At 41.0% G+C, this 27,079-nt stretch overlaps 1 protein-coding gene and 1 non-coding gene across 5 annotated transcripts in view; one reads left to right on the top strand and one right to left on the bottom strand.

Moving 5' to 3' along the window:
* The window catches only part of CFAP70 (cilia and flagella associated protein 70), a 109,972-nt gene that overhangs the window by 3,632 nt on the left and 79,261 nt on the right, over positions 1 to 27,079 (bottom strand). For all 4 annotated transcript variants that reach the window (XM_025395615.1, XM_025395616.1, XM_025395617.1 and 1 more), the window contains 6 exons: positions 22,228 to 22,386; positions 20,967 to 21,088; positions 19,183 to 19,335; positions 18,437 to 18,598; positions 16,921 to 17,010; positions 13,227 to 13,328 (listed from right to left, as the gene is read on the bottom strand). In XM_025395615.1, the coding sequence (XP_025251400.1) occupies positions 13,227 to 13,328; positions 16,921 to 17,010; positions 18,437 to 18,598; positions 19,183 to 19,335; positions 20,967 to 21,088; positions 22,228 to 22,386 (788 nt within the window). The remainder of the gene's footprint in view (positions 1 to 13,226; positions 13,329 to 16,920; positions 17,011 to 18,436; positions 18,599 to 19,182; positions 19,336 to 20,966; positions 21,089 to 22,227; positions 22,387 to 27,079) is intronic.
* Positions 22,800 to 22,903, top strand: LOC112632220. The gene has a single exon (XR_003121292.1). It is a non-coding gene; the product is annotated as a U6 spliceosomal RNA (small nuclear RNA).

Below are 27,079 nucleotides of genomic sequence, written 5' to 3'. Positions count from 1 at the left end.
AACTTTCATACCCTAAACCCTTACTTCCTACAAATCTACACTTTGAAATGTTCCCACCTGAAGTTCACTGAATTGCCAGCAGCATTTTCCAGCACACCTTCCCTTCCTACCACTATTACTTTGTTTCCCTCCTGCCACAAGGAGGCAGAGGCCCAAATGATGTGAAGATCCAGAATAGCCAAAACAATTTTGAAAAATAATTTTTCTGCTATCATGAACACTGCTGCAGTAAACATACTTGTACTTATCTTCTTCTTCTTCTCCTTCCTCTTTTTGTTTTGAGACAAAGTCTCACTGTCACCCAAGCTGGAGTGCAATGGCACGATCTCAGCACTCTCGCGATCTCAACGCTGCAACCTCTGCCCCCTCGGTTCAAGCGATTCTCCTGCCTCAGCCTCCTGAGTAGCTGGGATTACAGATGTTATACATATCTTCTTGTATTTTTCTTAGGATTATATCTAGCTATTGCATTGCCAAATTGTAGATACTAATATAACTAAATGATGCCACATTGTACTTAAAAGTGGTTGTGCCAATTTACATCCAATTGCAATTATGAGAATCTTCATCAGTGCTTGTTGCAGGAAGTCAGGGACCCTGAATAGAGGGACCAGCTGGAGCCATGGCAGAAGAACATAAATCGTGAAGATTTCATGGACATTTATTAGTTCCCCAAATTAATACTTTTATAATTTCTTACACCTGTCTTTAGTGCAGTCTGTGAACATAAATTGTGAAGATTTCATGGACATATATCACTTCCCCAATCAATACTCTTATAATTTCCTATGCCTATCTTTACTTTAATCTCTTAATCCCGTCATCTTCATAAACTGAGGATGTATGTCGCCTCAGGATCCTGTGATGATTGCGTTATCTTCACAAATTGTAGAGCATGTGTGTTTGAACAATATGAAATCTGGGCATCCAAAAGGAACAGGATGGCTGCAATTTTCAGGGAACAAGGGAGATAACTATTGGTCCTCACTGCCTGTGGGGTCAGAGAGAACAGAGTCATATTTCTTTTCTTACAAAGGCGAATAGGAGAAATATCGCTAAATTCTTTTTCTCAGGAGGGAACAGCCCTGAGAAAGAGAATGCATTCCCAGGGGTATGTCTCTAAAATGGCTGCTCTGGGAGTGTCTGTCTTATACGGTTGCAGAAAAGGGATGAAATAAGTCCCGGTCTCCTGTAGCGCCCCCAGGCTAATTAGGATTAGGAAATTCCTGCCTAGTAAATTTTAGTCAGACCAGTTGTCTGCTCTCAAACCCTGTCTCCTGATAAGATGTTATCAATGATAATGCGTGCCCAGTGGGACATGAAATTTCATCAGCAATTCTAATTTCGCCCTGGTCTTGTGATCTCACTCTGCCCCCATTTGCCTTATGATATTTTATTCCCCTTGAAGAATGTGATCTCTGTGACCCACACCCTATTTGTACACCCCTCCCCTTTTGAAATCCATAATTAAAAACTTGCTGGTTTTGCAGCTCAGGGGGCATCACGGAACCTGCCGACATGGGAGGTCTCCCCCGAACACCCAGCTTTAAAATTTCTCCTTTTGTACTCTTTCCCTTTATTTCTCAGACCGGCCGACACTTAGGGAAAATAGAAAAGAACCTACATTGAAATATTGGGGGCTGGTTCCCCCGATAAGTGCTAATACCATACTTAAATTTTTGCCAATCTGATGGCTGTGAATTTCTGCCACATCATTATTCTAAGTTGCATTCTTATGCTTACTAGTGACACAGAGCTTCTTCTCATACATGTATTAACTTTTACAGTCTCCACATTAGCAAACTGCATATTCCTATGTTGTCCCCCATGCCCCTCCCCCTCCTTTTTTTTTTCTTCTTTTTTGAGACAGGGTCTGGCTCTGTCATTTAGGCTGGAGTGCAGTGGCACAATCACAGCTCACTGCAGCCTCAACCTTCCAGGCTCAAGTGATTTTCCCACAGTTTTAAAGTTGGAAACTCAGGTATAAAAAATGACACTAAAATAAAGTTTAAGGACTTTATTATAAATATTTGCAGAATTTATAACAGAGGATTAGCATCCAGGTTATATAAACAGCTGCTACAATAAGGAAAATCTCTATAATCTGATTTTAAAATGGGCACAGGGTTGGGTGCAGTGGTTCATGCCTGTAATCCCTGCACTTTGAGAGGCTGAGGGGGAAAGATTGCATGAGCCCAGGTGTTTAAGACCAGCCTGGGCAACACGGTGAGACTCTGTCTCTATAAAAAATGAAAAAATTAGGCGTGGTGGCACACATCTGTTGTCCCAGCTACTTGGGGGGCTGAGGCAGTAGGATCACTTGAGCCCAGTAGGTCGAGGCAGCAAGTGAGCTATGTTCCTGCCACTGCACTCCAGCCTGGGTACCAGAGCAAGAGCCTGTCTCAAGAAAAAAGAAAAAAAAAAGGACTCAGATCTTAGATCTTTAGGGTTGGGCACAGAGGCTCATGCCTGTAATCACAGCTCTTCGGAAAGCTGAGGCATGAGGATTACTTGAGGCCAGGAGTTCAAGACTAGCCTGGGCAACATAGTGAGACTCTGTCTCTACACAAAATAAAATAAAATAAATTATCCAGGAGTGGTGGTGCATGCCTGTAGTGCCAGCTACTCCGGAGGCTGAAGCAGGAGGATCCCTTGAGCCCAGGATCATCCCACTGCACTGCACTCCAGCCTCAGCAACAGAGCAAGACCCTCTCTCTTAAGAAAAAAAACTTAGGTCTTTAAACCAGTTGGAATTGTGTGTGGTGTGTGAGGTAAGGAACTAATTTTTTTTTTTAATGTGGATAGTAGCCAGTTGTCCTATCACCATTTAGTGAAGAATCCATCTGTTTCTCATTTTGCAGGTGCTATATAGTGTCTTTATAAAAAATAGCTGTATTAAGGCATAACTTACATGCCATAAAATTCACTAATTTTAACGTTATGTTGTGCAAGCATCAGCACAATCCAGTGTTAGAAGACTCCTACCACTCCAAAAAGTTCTTTCATGCCTGTTTGCACTTACTCTCCATCCTCACCTTTGGCTCCAGGCAACCATTGATCTATTTTCCTTATTTCAAGTAAATAGAATCAAATAATATATAGTCTTCTGTGCCTTGCTTTTTTCACTTACCATAATATTTTTGAGGTTTATCCATATTATTACATGAATCAGAATTTCATTTTAACTGCTGAGTAGTACTCCATTGTGTAAATATTCCTCATTTTGTTTACCCATTCACTGATGGACATGTAAAATGTTCCCAGTTTTGTGCTATTATTAAATGCTGTGATAAAAATTCATATACAAATTTTTGTGTGGACATATGTGTTCATTTCTCTTAGTTAGATATAGAGAAGTAGAATTGCTGGGACATATGGTAAATATATGTAACTTTTTTAGAATCTGACAAACTGTTTACCAAAGTGTTGTACCAATTTACAACCCTATCAGTAATGTATGAGGATTCCAGTTTATCACATCCTTGTTACTACTTGGCATTGTCTATCTTTTTTTTTTTGAGACAAGATCTCATTCTGTCACCCAGGCTGGAGTGCAGTGGTGCCATCACAGGGGCTCACTGCAGCCTCAACCTTCCAGGATCAGGTGATTCTCTCATCTCAGCCTCCCAAGCACCTGGGACTACAGTCACCCGCCACCACACCTGGCTAATCTTTGTATTTTTTAAATTTTTTTAAATTTTTATTTACTGTATTAGTCAGTTTTCATGCTGCTGATAAAAACATACCAGAGACTGGGCAATTTACAAAGGAAAGAGGTTTAACTGGACTCACAATTCCAAGTGGCTGGGGAGGCCTCACAATCATGGTGGAAGGCAAAGAGGAGCAAGTCACGTCTTACGTGGATGGCAGCAGACAAAAAGAAGCTTGTGTAGGGAAACTCCCGTTTTTAAAACCATCAATCTTGTGAGACTCATTCACTCCAGGAGAGCAGTGCAGAAAAGAGCCACCCCCATAATTCAATCACCTCCCACCTGGTTCCTTCCACAACAAGCGGGAATTGTGGGGGTTACAATTCAAGATGAGATTCGGGTAGGGACACAGCCAAATCATATCAGATGGGGTTTCACCATGCTGTCCAAACTGGTCTCAAACTCCTGGGCTCAAGCAATTTGCCTGCCTTGGCCTCCCAAAGTGCTGGGATTACAGGCATGAGCCACCATGCCTGGCTTATCTTTTTGATTTAAGCTATTCTAGTGGGTGTGTAGTGTGTTGTCAATCTGCATTATTTTAAGGGGTATTTAAAATTTTTTCTGACAATTTCAGATTAAATAAAAGTTACAAAAACAGTTCTCTCTTCCTTCTCTCAGGAAGGAATACATGTACTGTATACATATACAAAATATATGTATACATATACAAAATATATGTATACATATACAAAATATATGTATACATATACAAAATATATGTATACAGTAGTCCCCCTTATCTGAGGTTTTGCTTTCCACACCTTCACTCACCCAAGGTCAACCTCAGCCCACCAAGATCTGAAAATATTACATAGAAAATTCCAGAAATAAACAACTCATAGGTTTTAAAATGCACACTGCTGTTATGAGGAGCGTGATGAAATCTTGTGCCATCCCTCCCAGGACATGAGTCATCCCTTTGTCCAGTATATCCCCACGTAGACGCTACCTGCCAGTTAGTCACTTCATAACTCTCTCCGTTATCAGTTCAGCTGTCACGATCTCACAGTGCTTGTATTCAAGCCACCCTTATTTTACTTAATAACGGACTCGAAGCACAAAAGTAGTGATGCTGGCAATTTGGATATGCCAAAGAGAAGTCATAAAGTACTTCCTTTTCATGAAAAGGTGAAAGCTCTTGACTTAATCAGGAAAGAAAAAAAATTGTGTGCTAAGGTTGCTGAGATCTGTGGTATGAACTTATCTTTTGTTTTGTTTTGTTTTGTTTTATTTTTTGAGACGGAGTCTCGCTCTGTCGCCCAGGCTGGAATGCAGTGGCCAGATCTCAGCTCACTGCAAGCTCCGCCTCCCGGGTTCACGCCATTCTCCTGCCTCAGCCTCCCAAGTAGCTGGGACTACAGGCGCCCGCCACCTCGCCCAGCTAGTTTTTTGTACTTTTTAGTAGAGACGGGGTTTCACCGTATTAACCAGGATGGTCTCGATCTCCTGACCTTGTGATCCGCCCGTCTCGGCCTCCCAAAGTGCTGGGATTACAGGCTTGAGCCACCGCGCCCGGCCTGAACTTATCTTTTATCCATGAAATTGTGAGGAAGGAAAAAGAAATTGTGAATATTTAGTAGCACCTGTGGGCTATTAGAAAAAAAATTTAATAATTATTTTTGAAAAGAAATTCATGCATAGTATATATAGGATTCAGTACTATCCTTTGTTACAAGTATCCACTGGGGGGGGTCTTGGAACATATCCCTGGGGTACAAGGAGTGATTACTGTATGTGTGTGTGTATAAAAGTTAGAAAAATATAGAAAAGTTAAAAATATATAGAAAAGTTAAAGTATATATGTGTGTGTATATCTATATAAACACACACCTAACTTTTCCTGAACATTTGCAAGTAAATTAGAGATATGATTCAATTTTAGTACTTTAGGGTGTGTTTTCTAAAATCAAGGATATTCTCCTGTATAACCACAGTACCATTATCACAATCAGGAAGTTAGTATAGATAGAATACTATTATCTAATCTACGGACCTTATCAAGATTTTTCCAATTGTTCCAATAATATCATTCATTCATGTCTTCATTCACTCATTCACTTCTTTGAGACAGGATCTTGCTGTATCGCCCAGACTGGAGTGCAGTGGTGTGAACACAGCTCACTGCTGCCTCGACCTCCTGGGCTCAAGCAATCCTCCTCCCACCTCAGCCTCCCAAGTAGCTGGGACTACATGGTGCCATCATGCCCAGCTAGTTTTTTTTAATGTTTTGTAGAGATAAGGTCTATGTCGCCCAGGCTGTTCTTAAATTCCAGGGCTCAACTGGCCTCCCAAAGTGCCAGGAATACAGGCATGAGCTACTACGCCCAACCCAATAATGTCCTTTATAAGAAAATAAAATCCAAGATCACGCATTGTATTCATTATTTATGTCTCCAGTTTCTTTTAATCTGGAATAGTTCTTGAGTCTTTGTGTTTCATGATATTGGCATTTTTGTTTTAAAAATACAGAGCGCTATTTTGTAAACTATTCCTCAATTCATGTTTGTCTGATGTTCCCTCATAATCATATCAGGTTATGAACATTTAACAGGAATACCATAAAAATGCTGTGTTCTCAGTGCACCATATGAGGAAGCACAAGATGCTTATCTCAATACTTGTGATGTTAACTTTATTACATTGCTATCTGCCAGGTTTTTCTACTCTAATGTTACTATTGTCCCCTTTGTAATTAGTAAGTATTTTGTGAGGAGATACTTTGAGACTATGAAATATTCTCTTACTCCTTGAACTTTTCAACCATAATTTTAGCGTACATTGATGATTGTCCACTGAATCTATTGTGATGGTTTCCAAATTGCGATTTTCCAATTCCATCATTCTTCATACATTTAGCAGTTGGCCTTTGACCGTAAGCTTTCCTTTCTCTCACCACTTATTTGTTTAATTATATCACGGTGGGCTCATAGATTCTTATTTGTAATCCTTTTCTACAATTATATATTTGGATGCTCAAATTATCCTTGTTTTAGCCAGCGGGAGTCCCCACTTTAAGCTAGTTCCTGTTTCTTTTATTTTTTTCCCTATGCTGTTTTGATATGTGCCACTCTTTCTTTTAACATTTTTTATTTTCTGACTCAACAAGACATCTCAGACTCATCTTTCACTTTCCGGGCACTAGTTCTGGAATTTTTGGCCCTCTTCCAAGAAGCCTCTGGTCCCCCGACAAACCCTTTCCTTCTAAAGTGGACAAATGCCCTATTTCTTAAATGGATTTAGAAACCAAGACCTGAGCATTAGATGTGCTTATGGCCCCTGCCACCACTATTTATTTTTGAGACATAGGTATTTAGACACATATGAATATATTTCTATAAATACACATATATTTCTACCTATTTATACCTGTATCTATTTAATCTATCAAACAAGGAGCTCTTATCAGTATCTCCCATTCTAATTCACCACTACAAGGTTATTCTATCCTTCTTGTTTCCACATTTGTAACTTCCTTTGAAGCACAGTGAAAAATGTGACTCCCATTATCCACAACATAATTATTTGTTAAATCATAGAATACCTAGTAATTTCAGAACTGCTAACTCATGCCTCTGCAAAAATGAAGCCTAAAACTATACTTTAAATGTGTATAAAGGTTTTTTTTTCTCTTTAGCCTGATACATAGTATGTATTAGTCTACATTGCAAAGAATGTTTTCAAAAGTACCACGAGTTAATTATTTTTCTGCATTGTCAGTGTAATTACGTTATTCACTTGAAATACAATTTTATTTGGTTTTGTTTGTACGTAATTATGTGGTCTCCCCATTTCTTGCTGATTTTCTTTTTTAAAAAATACATGAAATATTAGCATGGTCCCAAAAGTCAGAACTCTACAAATAGGGACAATCACAGTGCCATTCCCCTCATTTCCTCCCTCCTCTACCCATGCCCACTCATGTCCTGTAGAATCTACTCTCATTAATCTCTGGTTTATCCTTCCTGTGCTTCTTTTTGCACTAAAGAAGAGATTCGTGTATATTTTCTTCTTTTTCCTTCTTTCTTTTTTTTTTTTGAGATGGAGTCTCGCTCTGTCGCCCAGGCTGGAGTGCAATGGCCTGATCTTAGTTCACTGCAAGCTCCGCTTCCTGGGTTTACACCATTCTCCTGCCTCAGCCTCCCAAGTAGCTGGGACTACAGGCGCCCGCCACCTCGCCCGGCTACTTTTTTGTATTTTTTTTAGTAGAGACGGGGTTTCACCGTGTTAGCCAGGATGGTCTTGATCTCCTGACCTCGTGATCTGCCCGTCTCGGCCTCCCAAAGTGCTGGAATTACAGGCTTGAGCCACCACGCCCGGCCTTTCCTTCTTTCTTACACAAAAGGTGGTATAATATTGCACTTCACTTTTTTTACCGAATAATATAAACTGAAAATCATTCCACATCAGTTCATAGAGATCTTCCTCATTATTTTTTTCAGCTGCATAGTATTCCATTATGTGAATATACCATAATTTATGTAAACATTCTCCCATGCTTAATAAATGAACTCCATTTAGGTTGTTTCCATTATTTTGCGATTGCAATATGCTGTAATTAGTAACTTGTGCACACTCATTTTCAAATTGCTAGAGGAAGTGCATCATGGTAAATTTCCAGAAAACTCCAATTACTTTTAAATACCATCTACTCAAAACCTAAGTTTCCATACATATGTTGGTCTATTTCTGTCTGCCAATGGTTTCACTTACCTACTCTTACACTAATAGCACTCAGTGTTAATTGTTGCAGCTTCATAATAAGGCTCGATATTTAATAGGAAAGCCCTTCCTCCTTACTCTTTCTTCCATACTGTCATAGCTATTTTTTTTTTTTTTTTTTTTTTTGGCCTTTATTCAACCAAGTGAATTTTAGGATTTATCTCATCAAGTTCCTTAAAAATCTTGTGTTATTATTTTTATTGGAATTGCCTTAAACTTAGATATTAATTTAGGGAAAACTTTCATCTTTATGTCATCAAAACTTCCTGCCCATGGACATGGTGTGTCTTTCTATTAGATTTTCTTTTACAATGCAGTCTTGTGATTTTCTCCACACAGGTCTTGAATGGGATTTTAAAAATCAGACTTTCAAATTGATTGTTCCTGATTTTGATGACATTGATTTTTTTTTTTTTTTTTTTTTTTAAAGACAGAATCTCGTTCTGTTGCCCAGGCTGGAGTGCAGTGGCCGGATCTCGCTCACTGCAAGCTCCGCCTCCGGGGCTTACACCATTCTCCTGCCTCAGCCTCCCAAGTAGCTGGGACTACAGACGCCCGCCACCTCGCCCGGCTAGTTTTTTTGTATTTTTTAGTAGAGACGGGGTTTCACCGGGTTAGCCAGGATGGTCTCAATCTCCTGACCTCGTGATCCGCCTGTCTCAGCCTCCCAAAGTGCTGGGATTACAGGCTTGAGCTACCGCGCCCAGCCGACATTGATTTTTTTTTTTTTTTTTTTTTTGAGACGGAGTCTCCCGCTGTGTCACCCAGGCTGGAGTGCAGTGGCGCGATCTCAGCTCACTGCAAGCTCCGCCTCCCAGGTTCACGCCATTCTTCTGCCTCAGCCTCCGAGTAGCTGGGACTACAGGCGCCCGCCACCACGCCCGGCTAGTTTTTTGTATTTTTAGTAGAGACGGGGGGGGGGGGGGGGGGGGTGTTTCACCATGTTAGCCAGGATGGTCTCGATCTCCTGACCTCGTGATCCACCCGCCTCAGCCTCCCAAAGTGCTGGGATTACAGGCTTGAGCCACCGCGCCCGGCCCGACACTGATTTTTATATTGATCTTTTATCCAGCAGCTTTGTCCATCCACTTCTTTGTGTTAATCTTCATTGACTACATTTATATTATTCAAAAGTCAAAAGGATATAATAAAGCATACACTGAGTTTTGCTTCCACCTGTCTCCTTATACACCCTGTTCCCCAATGACTGCCCTGTGTAGTAACCATCATTGTTAGTTTATTATCTACCATTTCAGTACTGAACTCTTTTTATTACATATTTCGGTTTGCTTGTAGATTTTCTTGGGTTCCTACCTAATCCTTTTACCTTCAATTTCTTTTATGTGTGTATGTATGTGTGTTATTGCCTTAATGGAACCTCCAGTATAGTTTCAAGTAGAAGTGACAATAACATTTTCCTTATCTTCTTCCTGACGTCAAAAGGAATAACTTTTCACCATTTCATATAATAGTTTAGATTTTGGGACATGTAGTTTCAGATTTTAAAAAAGCTAGTTTGTTTTTATAAAAAGTCATGAATGGGTATTAACTTTAGCCAATGATTTAGTTTTTTTAATAATTAATAGAATAAGAATAGCCAATGATTTTAATTTAGTTTCCATTTTGCTGCTAATATTGTGTCTTCCCATTTTAAACAAAATTCTTAGTCATGCAAGAGGTTTGTTCACTAGTCTCTGCAAAAAACAGCTCATAATTTTGTTAATCCTATTATGTCTTTGTTGAAATTTTCATTTATTTCTACTCCTTATCATTTTCTCAATTATTTCTTTGGGTTTCCTTACTTTCCCTTTACTACTTTATTTATTTAAATAATTAATTCATTGATTTTCAATCTTTGTTCTAACATATGTATTTAATGCTATAAATTACCCTCTATTTATTGCTTTAATTTTATCCCATAATTCTAATATATATTGGCTTTGCTTTTATTCAGCCTCATTTCAGTTACTTACTGAAGTATAATAAACCAATCCAAAACTTAATGGCTTAAAATACAATATGTTATTTCTCAAAATTCTACAGGTAATTTGGACTGTTTTGCTGGTTTTCCCGGAGATCAGTCATGCAGCTGAGGTCATATGACAATTTGGCTAGGACTTAAGGATCCAAGAAAACCTTACTCAAATAGCAGTTAATGTTGGCTGTTGGCTGGAGTGATTCAGTTCTCTTCCATGTGGACTCCTATAGCCTTCTATAGGCTAAACTGGGCTTCTTCACAGCACAGTGGTCCCACAGTTTCAAGAGAGCAAGAGTGGTAGCTGAAGGCTTCTAAAAGCCTAACCTCTGATAATTCACACAATGTCACTTCCATCATATTCTACTGGTCAGGGAAAATCACAAGTTTAGCTTAGATTCAAGGGGGTGGAGAAATGACTCTGTCTCTTGACGGGAGTGAGTGGCAATATAACATTGCAAAAGATGTGGACATGACAGCATAATTAAATGGGGACCATTATTATAAAAATCTACTACAAGGCCTAATTTTCTACTGCTGTGTATAACACCCATTTATCATATCACATTTTCCATAGATCAGAAGCCTGACATTATTCAACTAGTTCTTTGCTTAGGGTCTCACAAGGCCAAAATGAAGGTGTCATCTGTGCTGGGTTCTCATCTGCAGGCTCTGGAGAAGACTGTACTCCCAGGCTTATTCAGGTTGTTAGTAGAATTCAGTTCTTTGTGCTTGTAGGTTCCTATAAGGTCCCTATTTCCCTGCTGGCTCTCTGCAGGGGCTGCTGTTAGCTTCTGGATGCCACCCACATTCCTTGACATGTGGTCCTTCTCCATATTCAAGCCAGGGATGCTATACTGAATGATTCTTATGTTTCAAATCTGACTTCCTTTCTGCCCCCATCACCAGAGAAAACTCTGCTTTTAGAAGATTTACCTGACTGGGTCAGGTCCACCCAGATAATATCTGTATTTTAAGGTCAACTGATTTGGTATTTTATTTACATCTGCAAAATCATTTCACAGCAGTACCTACATTAGTGTTTAATAGATTAATCTTACGGGAGGGGGCCATCTTTAGACTTCTGCCTAGCACAGAAGACTTCATATTTGAAGTGTCACAAGGTTTCTTCATTGACTTATTAATTACAAGCATGTTTTCAGTTTCCAAAGGTATATGAGTCCTTTTTTTTTTTTTTTTTTTGCAACGGAGTCTCGCTCTGTCGCCCAGGCTGGAGTGCAATGGCCGGATCTCAGCTCACTGCAAGCTCTGCCTCTGGGGTTCTTGCCATTCTCCTGCCTCAGCCTCCCCAGTAGCTGGGATTACAGGTGCCCACCACCTCGCCCGGCTAATTTTTTTTGTATTTTTAGTAGAGACGGGGGGGTTTCACCATGTTAGCCAGGATGGTCTCGATCTCCTGACCTCATGATCCACCCGTCTCGGCCTCCCAAAGTGCTGGGATTACAGGCTTGAGCCACCGCGCCCAGCCCAAGTATATGAGTCTTTTGGGCTTTATTTTAGTTGTTGATTTATCATTTTACTGCCATGTGATCTGTATGTATTTGTTGAACTCCTCTTTCTGGTTTTGCATGTGGTCAACTTTTACAAATAACTCATTTGAACTTGAAAAGAATACGTGTCCTCTCATTGTTAAGTGAAGAGTTCTATATTGGTGTTTGAACTCAAACCTGTTGAATGGGTTATACATCTGTGTATATATATATCCTTTTTTTTTCCTATTTGACTTATCAATTTCTAAGAGAAGCATATTATGGTCTTCCATACTGGCCCTTTTAGTTTAAAGATGAGGAAATTGAGGCCCAATAAAGTAAGGTGACTTGCCTCAGATCCTAGAGCTAGTTAGGGGAGAGCTGGGGTAAGAACCCTTTTTATTTTCTTTTATTTATTTATTTATTTATTTGAGATGAGGTCTCACTCTGTCACCCAGGTTGGAGTGTAGTGGCACAATTTCAGCACCCTGCAACTTCTGCCTCCCAGGCTCAAGCGATCATCCCACCCCAACCCTTGAAAGTAGCTGGGACCACAAGCTCTCCACACCATCCCTGGCTAATTTTTTGTAGAGGCAGGGTTTTGCCATGTTCCCCAGGTTGGTCTCAAACCCTGAGCTCAAGTGATCCACCTGCCTCAGCCTCCCAAATTGCTGGGGTTACAAGTGTGAGCCACTACACCCGGCCAGACCTCAGGTATTTTTTAAATATTGATATTTGGAATATTTACACTAAACAGAAAATCTAGTAATTTTTGTTTTGTTCATTTCACTTATAATAATACTCCCCATCAATTTGGTGTCATATTGGCCAGTGGAAAACTGAGGGCTGCTCTCATTATTCCCAATGTGGTCTTAGACTGATACGCAAGTTATTTAAGTCTAACTATGGGAGAGTTACTTTTAATAGGTAAAGCACCTACCATGAACTCCCACATTACCCTCCACCCAATATCCCCTCTAAATCAAGGACAAGCACCCTCAGCCAGCATTTCAATGGGAAGAAATGATTCAGAAACACTAGTAGAACATCTCCTTCATCAATCTTTGACCTAGTTTATGTTGTGATACAAGATTGCTCCTATTTTTAGAACTTCCTTTCCAGAGAAACACACCTAAATATATTATTTTTAAGCATGTTTCAAGTAGATCCTGCTCAGACTTGGCCCTTCCTTTGTCATCAGCATAATCATTACACCTAGAGCTTATCAGATTTCAGCTACCATGCATTAATAGCCATCTGCTGCCCCTTGCTTACTTGACCCCTCACCTCTGTGCTCTAAAAGGGCATTGTGTAAGGATAATAAACACTCACTTTCAGGCAGACCAGAGCCAGATATGCCCATACTTCAGCATTGTAGTTGTTCAGTGCATTGGCTTCAGAGAGAGCATCCTCAGCCTCTGTGAGCTCCTCCAGCTTGGCAGAAAAATGAGACATGTGAGTTAGCTTAGCTGAAACCACTATGTCCCAATAATACTGGTGTACACGACCTATAACAATGGTTTTCAACTTTTTAATATTTTTAGCATCAGAACTCTTTTCTGCAAATGAAATCTTATGTGGTAGTTCAATATACGAACCAATTAAAAGTAGAAGAGCTCTGATTAAAAAGCCAGGTTGGGGATTCTGGAACCCTGCCTAGTAAGCTCTTAACTTATACCCCTTTCTTCCTTCCCTCTACAGTGGTCCCATCAGGACATCTATAAACCATGGAGCTTCAGGTGCAAGGTTGGAAATTCACAGGAACTCAACTCTCATGTGTGCATCATTCAGTGATTTATCCACATACTGTGGGCTCTCAGATACATTTATAGCTTTTTAAATTTACATTGTGCATCCTTTTCCTGAGGTAAAAGTCTGATTTGCCTGTTGAAATACTATTGTCCAGAAAGCTTTCTTTCCCCTAATATCAGTTATTAACAGCCCAATCCCGACCAATCAGTGCAGTATTCAGAGACTCTAGGGTGCACTCTGAGCTCTGGGCACATGGAAATTGTTGCTGCTTCCTAACTGTGAGTTTGCTTTGCTGCTTTGTAAAACATTCCAAAAGGTTCTCCCTTCTCCAATGAAGTAGCTCTTCTCTTTTCTTTTCTTTTCTTTTTTCTTTTCTCTTTTCTTTTTTCTTTCCTCCCCTCTTCTCTCTTTCCTTTCCTCTCCTCTCTCTCCCCTCCCCTCCCCACCATTCCCCTCTCTTTTCTTTGTTCTTTTTTCTTTTCTTTTCTCTTTTCCGCCTCACCTCACCCCGCCCCGCCCCGCCTCATCTCACCTCTCCTCTTTGACAGAGTCTCGCTGTGCTGCCCAGGCTGGAGTGCAATGGCGTGATTTCGGCTCACTGCAACTTCCGCCTCTCAGGTTTAACGGATTCTCCTCCCTGAGCCTCCTGAGTAGCTAGAATTACAGGTGCCTGCCACCACAGCCGGCTAATTTTTGTATTTTTAGTACGGATGGTGTTTCACCATGTTGGCCAGATGGTCTTAAACCCCTGGCCTCAAGTGATCTGCCCACCTTGGCCTCCCAAAGTGTTGGGATTACAGGTGTGAGCCACTGTGCCCAGCCCACTTTTTCTGCTTTAAAATAATTAAATAATGGGTTTCTAGGCTGAAGACAAGATGAAGAATGGCCTTTCACCCACGCCCACACTTTGAAGTCTCTGAGACATTGATTTACTATTTAATCAACCTACATTTGCCAAGGATTTGCTCTGTGTCAGGCAGTATGCTAGATGCTGGGAATAAAAAAATAAAATCCTGTAGTCCCAGGTACTCAGGAGGCTGAGGCAGTAGGATCAACCAAGCCCTGGAGGCAGGGATTGCAATGAGCTGAGATTAAGCCACTGTACACCAGCCTGGGTGACAGAGCAAGACCCTGTCTCAAGTAAATAAATAAAATACAATATCTGCCCTCAAAAGAGCTCACTGACAGATGTGTGAAAAACAAAACACAGGCCGGGTACAGTGGCTCATGCCTGTAATCCCAGCACTTTGGGAGGCTGAGGTGGGAGGATCACCTGAGGTTAGAAGTTTGAGACCAGCCTAGCCAACATGGTGAGACCCCGCCTCTACTAAAAACACAAAAATCAGCTGGGTGTGGTGGCACACACCTGTAATCCCAGCTATTCACGAGGCTGAGGCAGAAGAATCACTTGAACCCAGAAGGCGGAGGTTGCAGTGAGTCGAGATGGCGCCACTGCATTCCAGCCTGGGTGACAGAGCTGTAAGAAGATACCAATACTATACTGTTAAGTAGAAAAAAAGGTTACAAAGGAGTAAATATTTAAATTTTATACATTAAAATTGCTTTCATATATATGAAAAAAAGACGGGAGAAAAATGCATTCAATGTTAACAGTAGTTATCACCAACTTGTGGAGTTATGGATACTTTAATGTTTTCTTCATATTTTGTATCTATTTTCTTCATATTTTGTATCTGTATATGTTTTCTTCATATTTTGTATCTGTCTATTTACTTTTAGAGATGAGGTTTTGCTCTGTCACCCAGGCTGGAGTGCAGTGGCATGATCATGGCTCACTGCAGCCTCTAACTTCTGTGTTCCCACCAAGCAATCCTCCCAACTCAGCCTCCCAAGTATCTGGGACTACAGGCACATGCCACCATGCCTGGTTAATTTTTAATGTTTTAGTAGAGATGGGGATCTTGCTCTGTTGCCCAGGTTGGTTTCTCTCAAACTCCTAGGTTCAAGAGATCCTTCTGCCTCAGCCTCCCAAAGTGCTGGAATTACAGGTGTGAGCCACTGCTCCTGGCTTCTTCTAAAGTTTCTATAATGAACACATATTATCTTTATGGTTGAAAAATAGCAATGAGGGGCTAAGTCAGGTGGCTCATGCCTGTAATCCCTGCACTTTGGGAGGCTTAGGCAGGTGGATCACTTGAGGTCAGGAGTTCAAAACCAGCCTGGCCAATATGGTGAAACCCCATCTCTACTAAAAATACAAAAATTAGCCTGGCGTGGTGGTGGGCACCTGTAATCCCAGCTACTCAGGAGGCTGAGGCAGGAGGATCACTTGAACCCAGGAGGCAGAGATTGCAGTGAGCTGAGGCGACACCATTGCACCACTGCACTCTAGCCTGGGAGACAGAGCGAGACTCCCTCTCAAATAAATAAATAAATAAGTGAGTAAGGTATTCAAAGAAAAGGAGAGGCATGGAATCAATAATATACCTGAAGAAATTAGGCAGGAACAAGACGATGTTTGCCTCTTTGAAGACTGGAGGAAATGAGAGAAGGTTAAGTAAAGAGTTTTTAGGAGAAGCAGAGCAAAAGCTTCTACCAGAAGCTACAGCAACTCCTCCTCCATATCGAAGGGTCACAGTGCTTAGTGTCAATCAATTTCTTTAATTGACTTGAATAGATTCTTCATCTCCCATATCACCTTTTTCTTACAGATAATATCACAAAAAAGTGTCTATACCAAATAACATGAATTTTTTTTATTATATAGCTTCTTGGTTCAGGTTTTTCTGGGATTTTTTTTTTTTTTTTTTTTTTTTTTTTGAGACGGAGTCTCGCTGTGCTCCCAGGCTGGAGTGCAGTGGCGTGATCTCGGCTCACTGCAAGCTCCGCCTCCCGGGTTCACGCCATTCTCCCGCCTCAGCCTCCCAAGTAGCTGAGACTACAGGCGCCCACCACCACGCCCGGCTAGTTTTTTGTATTTTTAGTAGAGACGGGGTTTCACCATGTTAGCCAGGATAGTCTCGATCTCCTGACCTCGTGATCCACCCGCCTCGGCCTCCCAAAGTGCTGGGATTACAGGCTTGAGCCACCGCGCCCGGCCTTTTCTGGGATTTTTTTAAAAGATCTTTTATTTTTCTAGTTAGAGTTAAGTGACCTTCAGTTCACTGAACACCTGTGAAGAACAACTTTTCATTACAGCAGACAGCCCCGATGGCTATTCCAACGTCATTACAAACTCCCAGGAGGCTTGGAAGGCCAAGGAATCAAGGTCAGCTGTATGCACAGCCCTAGTCTCAAGCCTTCATCCTCTTACCCGATAGCAGGCGATTCCCAGTCCTAGCCAGGTAAGGCATGAAGGTGATCTCTTACAGGCTTGCATGTAGGTTTTCTTTGCCTTTTCATACTGTAGAAAGAAAGCACCACTAAGCTACTGTTCCAGAAGCTTCAAACCCCGTATTGCTGGGATGATCACAGGATCTCTGAAGTTGCTCTCCAGAACAATCTAAGTTAAGTAAGACCTTTAATTGTACTTTTACATCTATCTTAAGGGAGTTATTGCAAGAAGATTGGTGAGAGGAGATGGATAGATCACATGAAAGGGCAGACTTTCACTTGGAAGTAGTTCCAAAGACATTTATAGTCTCTGCAAGAGTTGAGGCAAGGAGTTACACTGAAAGCGGGGGCAACCATCATGATTATCTGAATTCCACCTTGACTTCATGGATTACCCTCTTTCACTTAAATGCAACATCATGTGGTGGCATGACAAACATACAATCTCTGGACTAAAAGGTGTACTTGATATAGCCTCATCATTCTGGAAATCTATTCCCTTTGTTGTAAAGGATCTTAGAATTTTAGAAAAACTCAAAAGACAAACTTTCAAAGGACATATCCCTGAAGGGACAATTTCTTGTCCTGTATCTCCAACATGAGATGCATCTATAGCTGAGCCTCAGCAAACAGCCTAAGACCTGCTTGCCCAGGGTCTGCCTAAGTCAGCAGTGCTCTGAAGATGCAGCTTTCAATGACAACAGAAAGAGAACTTTTCCTTATATACTTCACTACAGTGGGATAGGGATTTCTGTCAAGCCTATGTGAGCTTTCCACTACGTCATACAGCATTGTAATTTCTTGTTGCTGTTGCTGTTTAATATTAAATAAAAAGACAACTGGGTGTTCTGACAGGAAAAATACAATAAAGTCAAAACAAAAGCAGGGGAGTCAAAAGGCCTTTGGCAGAATGTTAACTGTTATAGTGAGATGATGGGTCCATGGTGGTTCATTCTACTATTCTGTTTGCTTTGTATGTATTGAAATTTTCCATAAAAGAAAGGTTTGGTTTTTTTTTTTTTTTCAAAGAACTCGGAATATTTCCCAAAATATGGGGAGGGGCTGCTTCCATGGTCAGGTCAGAGTGCCCTATGGAATGGGGTTAGCTTCAGCTAGATTAAATAGAACCCTTTGTGTTAAGGAGAAAGTTTGGAGATAAGTCCTTTTGAAGCCCATGATACCTTCTGTTAGGTAAGTCAAGCTAAGGATGTTTCGACTACTGAGAATACAATTTTAGCTAACATAACATTTACTGAGTTCTTAAGAACTGTTTAGTAGCATAATGGTTAAAATCACAAACTCTGGTTTCAGCCTGCCTGAGTTTGAATGCTGCTTCCACTAATTACTGGTTGTCTGATGTTGGGCAAGTCACTTTACCTTTGGATGTAAAAGTGTCATTATTATAATACTATTTTAGTCCACACAGATGGATATTAATGCTTGAATTACAATCAGGTCCCAGACCATGGGGTTACTCCCCATCCTCTACCCCTCACCTCTTTCTCTTCCAGATAGATGAGCCCCAGCCGCAGGAAGATGAAGTGCATCTCAGAAGCATCCACTACAAAGCTAATGGTTCGTTCATAGCATGCTTTGGCCTCAGAATGATTTCCACTCAGAAAATAGAGATGGCCCTTCAGGCCCCAGACATTGGGGTTCTGGGAAAGTGAAAAACAAATAGTACATGGGATAAGGTAACATTTAAAAGTACCTTGATGATCTTTGTTTAACATTTAAATTTAGATAGATTAAGTCCATTTCCTTTCTCTTTTCTTTTTCAGATCAACTGTTTTCTTTTTCTAAGAGCATTCAGAAACATAACCATTTAATTGTACTGGGAGACATTTTTCTAGGTCTGCCCTCAGATTTCTTTCTTGCAGTCTTCAAAGCCATTTTGGGTGTGAAGTAAATATTAAGAAAAACATTCAAGCATAACCCCGATACTGTTCACATGAGAAAAGAGAAGAAATATAGAAAAACTGAAATAAACACTATCAGCTAAATATATCCTTTTCTCTGCCCTTTGCAAAACTCATGATTACTTTATTTTTATTTTTTTGAGACAGAGTCTTGCACTGTCACCCGGGCTGGAGTACAGTGGTGCAATATCCACTCACTGCAACCTCCGCCTCCCAGGTTCAAGCGATTCTCCTGCCTCACCCTCCCGAGTAACTGGGAGGCATCACCACCTTTAAATAAAGCCCCTTCTCCAGACTCAAGAGGCTTTAGCAAAAGTCATTACCAGGTAGTCCATCTGGGCTGCTTGTTGAAGGTATTCCTCTGCCTTGGCAAAGTCCTTCTTAAGAATGTGTGTCTGGGCCAGCACCAAGTAATATTCACAGCTGGGGCCTCCTTGAGGGCATAACAGCTCATGTGCAAGCACTCTGTGCACATACTGCAAGGAAAATCAGATTATAAGGAGCATATAAATGGCTGCATTGTGTCTTTTTTCGGTTGAAGGATTCTGCCTCTAATAATAAACAACAAGAAATGTATTACAGAATGAAATAATTATCCTCAACTTCAAAAGGTAAAGGGTGAATTACAAACATTCTGCACTTCATAGTTTCATTACCAGCTATTCACCTAGTCACCAAATGAAGACATTTCCAAGTGAATAACCTGCAATATCGTATAACTCTGGTCTTGCTAGTCATCATACTAGGTGAGTGTTAGACTGTATGTATTATGCAGCAGACAAAGGCACATCATCAACCACCCCATTTACAAAGGAGGTAATATTTTCAGGCAGTTGACATTGTAAGGAAAATTAAGTGAGGTAAAACTGCCTTTCTAACAATCTAAACTTGAAATCTTAGAAACATAAATGTGTGTTTTGGATCTACCTCCAAACATTAGTTATGTTTACCAGTTTTGTACTTTGGGTGAATTTTTTTTTTTTTTTTTTTTTTTTTTTAGAGACAGGGTCTTGCTCTGTCACCCAGAGCTGCTTACTGCAGCCTCCTGGCCTCAAGCAATCCTCCTGCCTTGGCATCTCAAAAGTGCTGGAATTATGGGGGTGAGCCACCATGCCTGGCCAAATCTTTGCTTTTTACACTTTATAAGACCTACAAATTTAACAAAGTTAGATATACTTCTTAAGTCGAAGATAAATCCTTCTTTTCATCTCCCACTGTTCCCATCTCAGTCTATAATGTAGAAAATTCTACATTACACTTACACCTTTTTAGGAGAATACTAGAGGGAACGCAGCTATTTTTTCTACCTGCCTTCTGGGTCTCTGACCCGGGGGTGCTAATGACTTATTTAGCTGTGGAAGAAGAGAGTCTGTTTCTATTTTGGGGAGGGTTAATGTGTTAAAGGCTCCTGCTTAATGTGGCTCAATCCCACCCAGTTGATAATTCTTGTCCTTTCTTGAGTTTGCCTGCCCTCGAGTAGGGCATGCACTTGGCAGGATCAAAACCAAACACTCTTGGCTCCTGCATCTTGCTCTCTCCTACTGCTTGCTCATGAATATGTTTCTTGCTTCCCATGTGATAGGCAGACCTCCTAGGATGCTCTTCTTCTCTCAGAGGAGACTTCAGTTCTTCAGCTGCTGTACCTGTGACTGCATGGGTAAGTCAATTGTGGGACCAGTTACGTTCTCCAGCCCAGTTTTACCCATAAAAATAAGCTAATATTTTTATTCCCCGATATAGTACTATGTATGTTTCTACTTGGATCAAACCTAGAAGGGAAGAAGGGAATTATTTGGCTCCTGTGAACCCCCAACACTCACAAAATGAATTCCCATAATAAAGTGATATCAGGCAACATATGCCTTAGAGTCTGATTTAGCTCTGTTGGTATTCTACAGGGAGCAGAACTTGCAGTGAGGTCTTCTGCTGCCATGTGCAAAGAGTGGTTCATGTTTGGATGTTCTTCCCATTGGGCTTAAAGTATGCTCTCAAAAGCATATTTGATTTCTGTTTCACAAATATCTAAGCTTGAAAGATACCATTATGGATAGAATAAGGAGTTTGCTAAAATCTTTCCATCTACTTGCCCTTTTCCAAATATTCTGACCTGCACAGCCTTGACTTTCATCAAGAAACGTATGGTCTCCATGAAGATGGTGGTAGTTTGAGAAACACCATAATGAAGGCCGGGATGCAGAAAAGCTGATGAATCTTGACATTTTGATGCTTCTGAAAATATTACATTAAAAAGATTGAAGACTGGATATAATAGAAAAAGTGTCAGAAATTCAGACACACTCTTCCAGGCGCGGTGGCTCATGCCTGTAATCCCAGCACTTTGGGAGGCCGAGGCAGGTTGATCATGAGGTCAGGAGTTCGAGACCATCCTGGCCAACACAGTGAAACCCCATCTCTACTAAAAATACAAAGATTATCTGGGCATGGTGGCACGTGCCTGTAATCCCAGCTACTTGCGAGGCTGAGGCAGGAGAATCCCTTGAACCAAGAAGTCGGAGGTTGCAGTGAGCCAAGATTGCGCCACAGCACTCCAGCCTGGCGACAGAGCAAGACTCCATCTCAAAAAAAAAAAAAAAAAAGAAATTCAGATACACTCACGTAGCAGAGAGTCTTCTTATCTAATACATGAGAGGGATCATAATCTAGAAAGCAATTGACTGCTCTCTAGCAATGGTCCCCAAAAAAGAGAACTCAAAGGTTCTCAAGGTAAATCTACTTGTGGTTCCAAATGCAAGAACAACTAAATAAAAAGGTTTTAAAAAGTATTCAGATCTTCTTGAATGTGAAACACAGTTTGTAGATGTTTTTTAAAAATGAAGAACTGTTAGGAAATCATAGGTCTGTAGTTGGCTACTTCTGTGAGCTAAATATAAAATCCTTGCTGGCCGGGCGCGGTGGCTCAAACCTGTAATCCCAGCACTTTGGGAGGCCGAGACAGGTGGATCACGAGGTCAGGAGATCGAGACCATCCTGGCTAACACGGTGAAACCCCGTCTCTACTAAAAAATACAAAAAACTAGCCAGGCAAGGTGGCAGGCGCCTGTAGTCCCAGCTACTCGGGAGGCTGAGGCAGGAGAATGGCATGAACCCGGGAGGTGGAGCTTGCAGTGAGCTGAGATCCGGCCACTGCACTCCAGCCTGGGCGACAGAGCGAGACCTCGTCTCAAAAAAAAAAAAAAAAAAAAAAAAAAAAAAATCCTTGCTTACTGAGAGAGTTACACCATTGAGTTTGGATTTCAGAGCCTAGTTATCAACTTCAAACAAGTCAGGATTGCCATTTCATCATAAGAGTCTTCATTTTTGTCTAGCTTATGCCCCTCTTCCAAGTGGAAATCTTTATTTCTAGTTACCTTTCTTTGTTGGTATCTCCTTGATAAATGTGTTAGATGGTTTTTGGTTTATACTTGGATCCCAAGTTTGTGTAGTCAAAATGGGTTCTTGTGAATCAGACTGCAGTTTGGAGGATTCTTCAAGAAATTTGTCTAGAATAGATAATGCAGCTCCTGGTCCTAAACAGATTAAATTTTAACGAAAAATAAAACTTCTTACATTGGGTATTTAAAGGTTATTGTAAGAGATACATTTTGCAAAGCATAAGAAACATATTCCCTAAATATTTCATGAAGGACAGACTTGTTTGGTAGACTTGTTTATATTTTTGAATAATTTAAAGAGTACAAACTAAACTGACAAAACAGTTTTGTCACTGTGACCCCCCAGTACAACCGTGCTGCTAGTCCAAGTCATGATAATATCAAACAGATCCCTATTTTAAGTTATTTAAATAAATAAATCTTTTTATTTAAACATTTGCATACAGATCTTTGCAAGGATATGTTTGTTTCAGTTGGGTTAAGATCTAGGAGTGAAACTGCTGGCATGTGTATGTATGTTTAAGCTTATTTCAAAACTTGGCAATTTTGTCCTCACTTTAGTAGCACATATACTAAAATTGGAACAGCACAGAGAATAGCATGGCCCCTGCACAAGGATGACTCACAGACTTCTGAAGCAATCCACATTTTAAATGGATGTAACAAAATATCACTCCACAAATACATACCAATACTATACATCAATAAAAAAAATAAGGGGTTGGGGCCAGGTGTGGTGGCTCACACCTGGAATCCCAGCATTTTGGGAGGCCAGGTGGGTGGATCAGGAGGTCAGGAGATCGAGACCATCCTAGCTAACATGGTGAAACCCCATCTCTACTAAAAATACAAAAAATTAGCCGAGCATGGTGGCAGGCGCCTGTAGTCCCAGCTACTCGGGAGGCTGAGGCAGGAGAATGGCGTGAACCCAGGAGGCGGAGCTTGCAGTGAGCCCAGATTGTGCCACTGCACTCCAGCCTGGGCGACACAGCAAGACTCTGTCTCAAAATAAATAAATAAATAAAAATAAGAGGTTGGGCAAGGTGACTCACGCCTGTGATCCCAGCACCTTGGGAGGCTGAGGTAAGAGCACTGCTTGAGCTCAGGAGTTCAAGACCGGCCTGAGAAACATGGTGAGACCTCATCTCTACTAAAATAAAAATTAGCCAGGTATGGTGTTGCACACCTGTAGTCCCACGCTTGAGGGACTGAGGTGAGAGGACTACTTGAGCCTTGGAGATAGAAGTTGCAGTGAGCCATGATTTTGCCACTGCACTCTGGCCTGGGTAACACAGCGAGACTCTGTCTTTAAAAAAAAGAGAAAAGAAAAATAACCTTTAAAAATTGCCATTTATTGGAAGGCCATGTAAGTATATGAAAAAAAAAAGAAAAAAATTACCAGTTTTCTCAAGTGGTTGCACCATTTTGCATTCTTACCAGGAATGTTTGAGAGTTCCAGTTACTCCACATCCTTGTTATAAATTTATCTTATCAATCATTTTAATTTTAGCTATCCCAGTGGTAAATTACATTGATTTTCAAATGTGAAACTGATCTTACAACCTGCTTAAATATATTATCTTTTCTATATGTTGCTGAAATTGAGTGGCTATTTGTTAAGAATTATTGTGTCTAACCTGGTGTGGTGCCTCATGCCTATAATCCCAGCTATTTGGGAAGCTGAGGTGGGAGGATCGCTTGAGGCTAGGAGTTTGAGACCAGCCTGGGCAACATAACAAAACCTTGTCTCTTAAAAAAGAATAATAATAATAAAATTAAATAAATAAAGAAGTATTGTATCTAGGCTTATGAAAGTTATTTGTATGTACTCTTCTTTCTTTGGGATGACTTTGTCTGGTTTGATACCAGGGTGATTACTGTTCTCAAATTATGAGTTTGGACGTGTTCTCTTTTTCTCTATTTTTTGAACATGTGGTATGATTGAAATTATTTCTTCCTTAAATATTTAATAAAATACACTAATAAAGCCTTTTGGGCCTGAAGTTTTCTTTGTGAGAGGTTTTTATTACGCACTTAACCTCCTTAGGAGATACAGGGCTATTCAGATTGTTTCTTCCTGAGTATGCTTTGTTAGTTTATGTCTGTCAAGGTATTCATACATTTCATTTAGGTTGTTAAATTTGTTGGCATTAAGTTGTTAATAACTTCTCCTTATTATCTTTTTAATATTTATAATATTTTCAGTGATGTCCTCTCTCTCATTTGTGATATTGGTAATGTGACTTCGTTTTTTCCTGATCAGATTTATCTGTTTCATTGATCTTCTGAAAGAAACAGCTGTTGGTCTCATTGATTGTCTCTATTTTTGTCTGTTTTCTATTTCATTGATTTCTTTTTTTTTTTTTTTTTGAGATGGAGTCTCGCGCTGTCGCCCAGGCTGGAGTGCAGTGGCCGGATCTCAGCTCACTGCAAGCTCCGCCTCCCGGGTTCACGCTATTCTCCGGCCTCAGCCTCCCGAGTAGCTGGGACTACAGGCGCTGCCACCTCGCCCGGCTATTTTTTGTATTTCTTAGTAGAGACGGGGTTTCACCATGTTAGCCAGGATGGTCTCGATCTCCTGACCTCGTGATCCGCCCATCTCGGCCTCCCAAAGTGCTGGGATTACAGGCTTGAGCCACCGCGCCCGGCCTATTTCATTGATTTCTATTCTGGGCTATTATTTATTTCCTTTTACTTATTTTGGGTTTAATTGGATTTTCTTGTTCTAGCTTCTTAAGGTAGAATCTTAGATCATTGATTTTAGACGTCTCTTATTTTCCAGTATAAGCATTTATAGCTATAAACTTTTCTCTAGAAAATAATTTAGCTAATCCCACACATTTTGATTTGTTTTGCCATCATTACGATTAAGTTCAAACTATTTTCTTTTTTTTTTTTTTTTTTCTTTGAGACAGAGTCTCGCTCTATCGCCCAGGCTGGAGTGCAGTGGCGCAATCTCCACTCACTGCAAGCTCCACCGCCTCCCAGGTTCACGCCATTCTCCTGCCTCAGCCTCCTGAGAAGCTGGGACTACAGGCGCCCACCACCACACCTGGCTAATTTTTTTGTATTTTTAGTAGAGACGGGGCTTCACCGTGTTTGCCAGGATGGTCTCGATCTCCTGACCTCGTGATCCGCCCGCCTTGGCCTCCTAAAGTGCTGGGATTACAGGCATGAGCCACCGCGCCTGGCAAGTTCAAACTATTTTCTAATTTCCTTTGTGATTTATTCTTCGACCTGTGGGTTGATTATTTATTTATTTAGATCCGTATGTATTTATTTATTGAGACAGACTCTCACTGTCACCCAGGCTGGAGTGCAGTGGCACAATCACAGCTCACTGCAGCCTCGACCTCCCATGCTCACATGATCCTCCCATCTGAGCCTCCCTAGTAGCCAGGACTACAGACACGCCACCACACCGGGCTATATATATATATATTTTTAACTTTTGTAGAGATGGAGTTTTGCCATTTTGTGCAGGCTGGTCTCGAACTCCTGGCCTCAAGTGATCTGCCTGCCTTGGTGACCTGTGGGTTATTTAGAAGCGCATATTTCCAAAAACTTGAAGTTTTCCTATATGTCCAGTGATGAGATGGTAAATGTTTAACTGTTGGCTGTCAGGGGTGTGTGTGGAGCCTGGTTTGCTGATTTCCATGATGTAAATTTTCCTACCATGGCCAATATCAAGCTACCGATGTCATGTCATTGAATATAGAGTTTCAATCCCATTACTGGGTATACATCCAAAATAAAACAAATCTTTCTACCAAAAGGACACGTGCTTGCAATATTCACAATAGTAAAGACATAGAATCTAGCTAAGGTGCCCATCAATGGTGGTCTGGATAAAGAAAATGCAGTACATATACACCATGGAGTACTGCACAGCACAAAAAAGAACAACATCATGTCTTTTGCAGCAACATGGATGCAGCTGGAGGTCATTATCCTAAGCAAATTAATGCAGGAACAGAAAACCAAATACTGCAAGTTCTCACTTATAAATGGAAGCTAAACACTGGGTACTTGTGGATATACAGACACGATTCTAGCGAAAGAAAAGGTGGGGAAAAGGGGCTGACTGGGTTCTCCCCCAGCTCCTCCTAATGAAGAGAAAAAAAAAGGCCAGGGATCCCCCAAAGCCAAATAAGCTCATGGATCAACTCATCCTTGCTGAGGCTGGGGAAGGCTGGGGAAGGCTGAGGAAGGCTGGAGAACGAAGCAGCCATGTGGATGGTCTGAGCCACATGCAGAGAGGAGGAGCAGAGGGGAGGATTGGGCAGCTGGCCTGGCTAGCTATCAGGGTGGAGGGGCGAGGCCAGGGCCAGCTTACCCTGAAAATCCCCCTCACACGTATCCAAAACTGCACCACTCATATTACACAGCTTTAAGAACACAATGATAGGATTCGGAGAAAGGAATGAACATGACAAAACATGAATGTCACACACACACACACAAACTATGCCAATATTACAGTCCCAGGCGGGCCACACCAAACCATGATGGATTCCACACTGGCTCACAGACCTGAATGTATGGGACAAAACAACAGTCTACTACCAAAAGGATGTTAAAACAGGGCTTGCATGGGCCTCCCTGTAACTGGGATTACAGGCGCGCACCACCACACTTGGCTAATTTTTAAATTTTCAGTAGAGACGGGGTTTCACCATGTTGACCAGGCTGGTCTTGAACTCCTGACCTCAGGTGATCTGCCTCCCTCAGCCTCCCAAAGTGCTGGGATTACAGGTATGAGCCACTGTGCCCAGCTAATAAGTTATATTTTTATTTTCATTCAGTTCAATATATTTTCAAATTTCCC

Source organism: Theropithecus gelada, chromosome 9 (genome assembly GCF_003255815.1).
Source record: "Theropithecus gelada isolate Dixy chromosome 9, Tgel_1.0, whole genome shotgun sequence".
In the NCBI taxonomy this organism is placed as follows: domain Eukaryota; kingdom Metazoa; phylum Chordata; class Mammalia; order Primates; family Cercopithecidae; genus Theropithecus; species Theropithecus gelada.
Note: the sequence above shows the minus strand (reverse complement) of the source record. Positions and strands in the feature narration are given on the sequence as shown.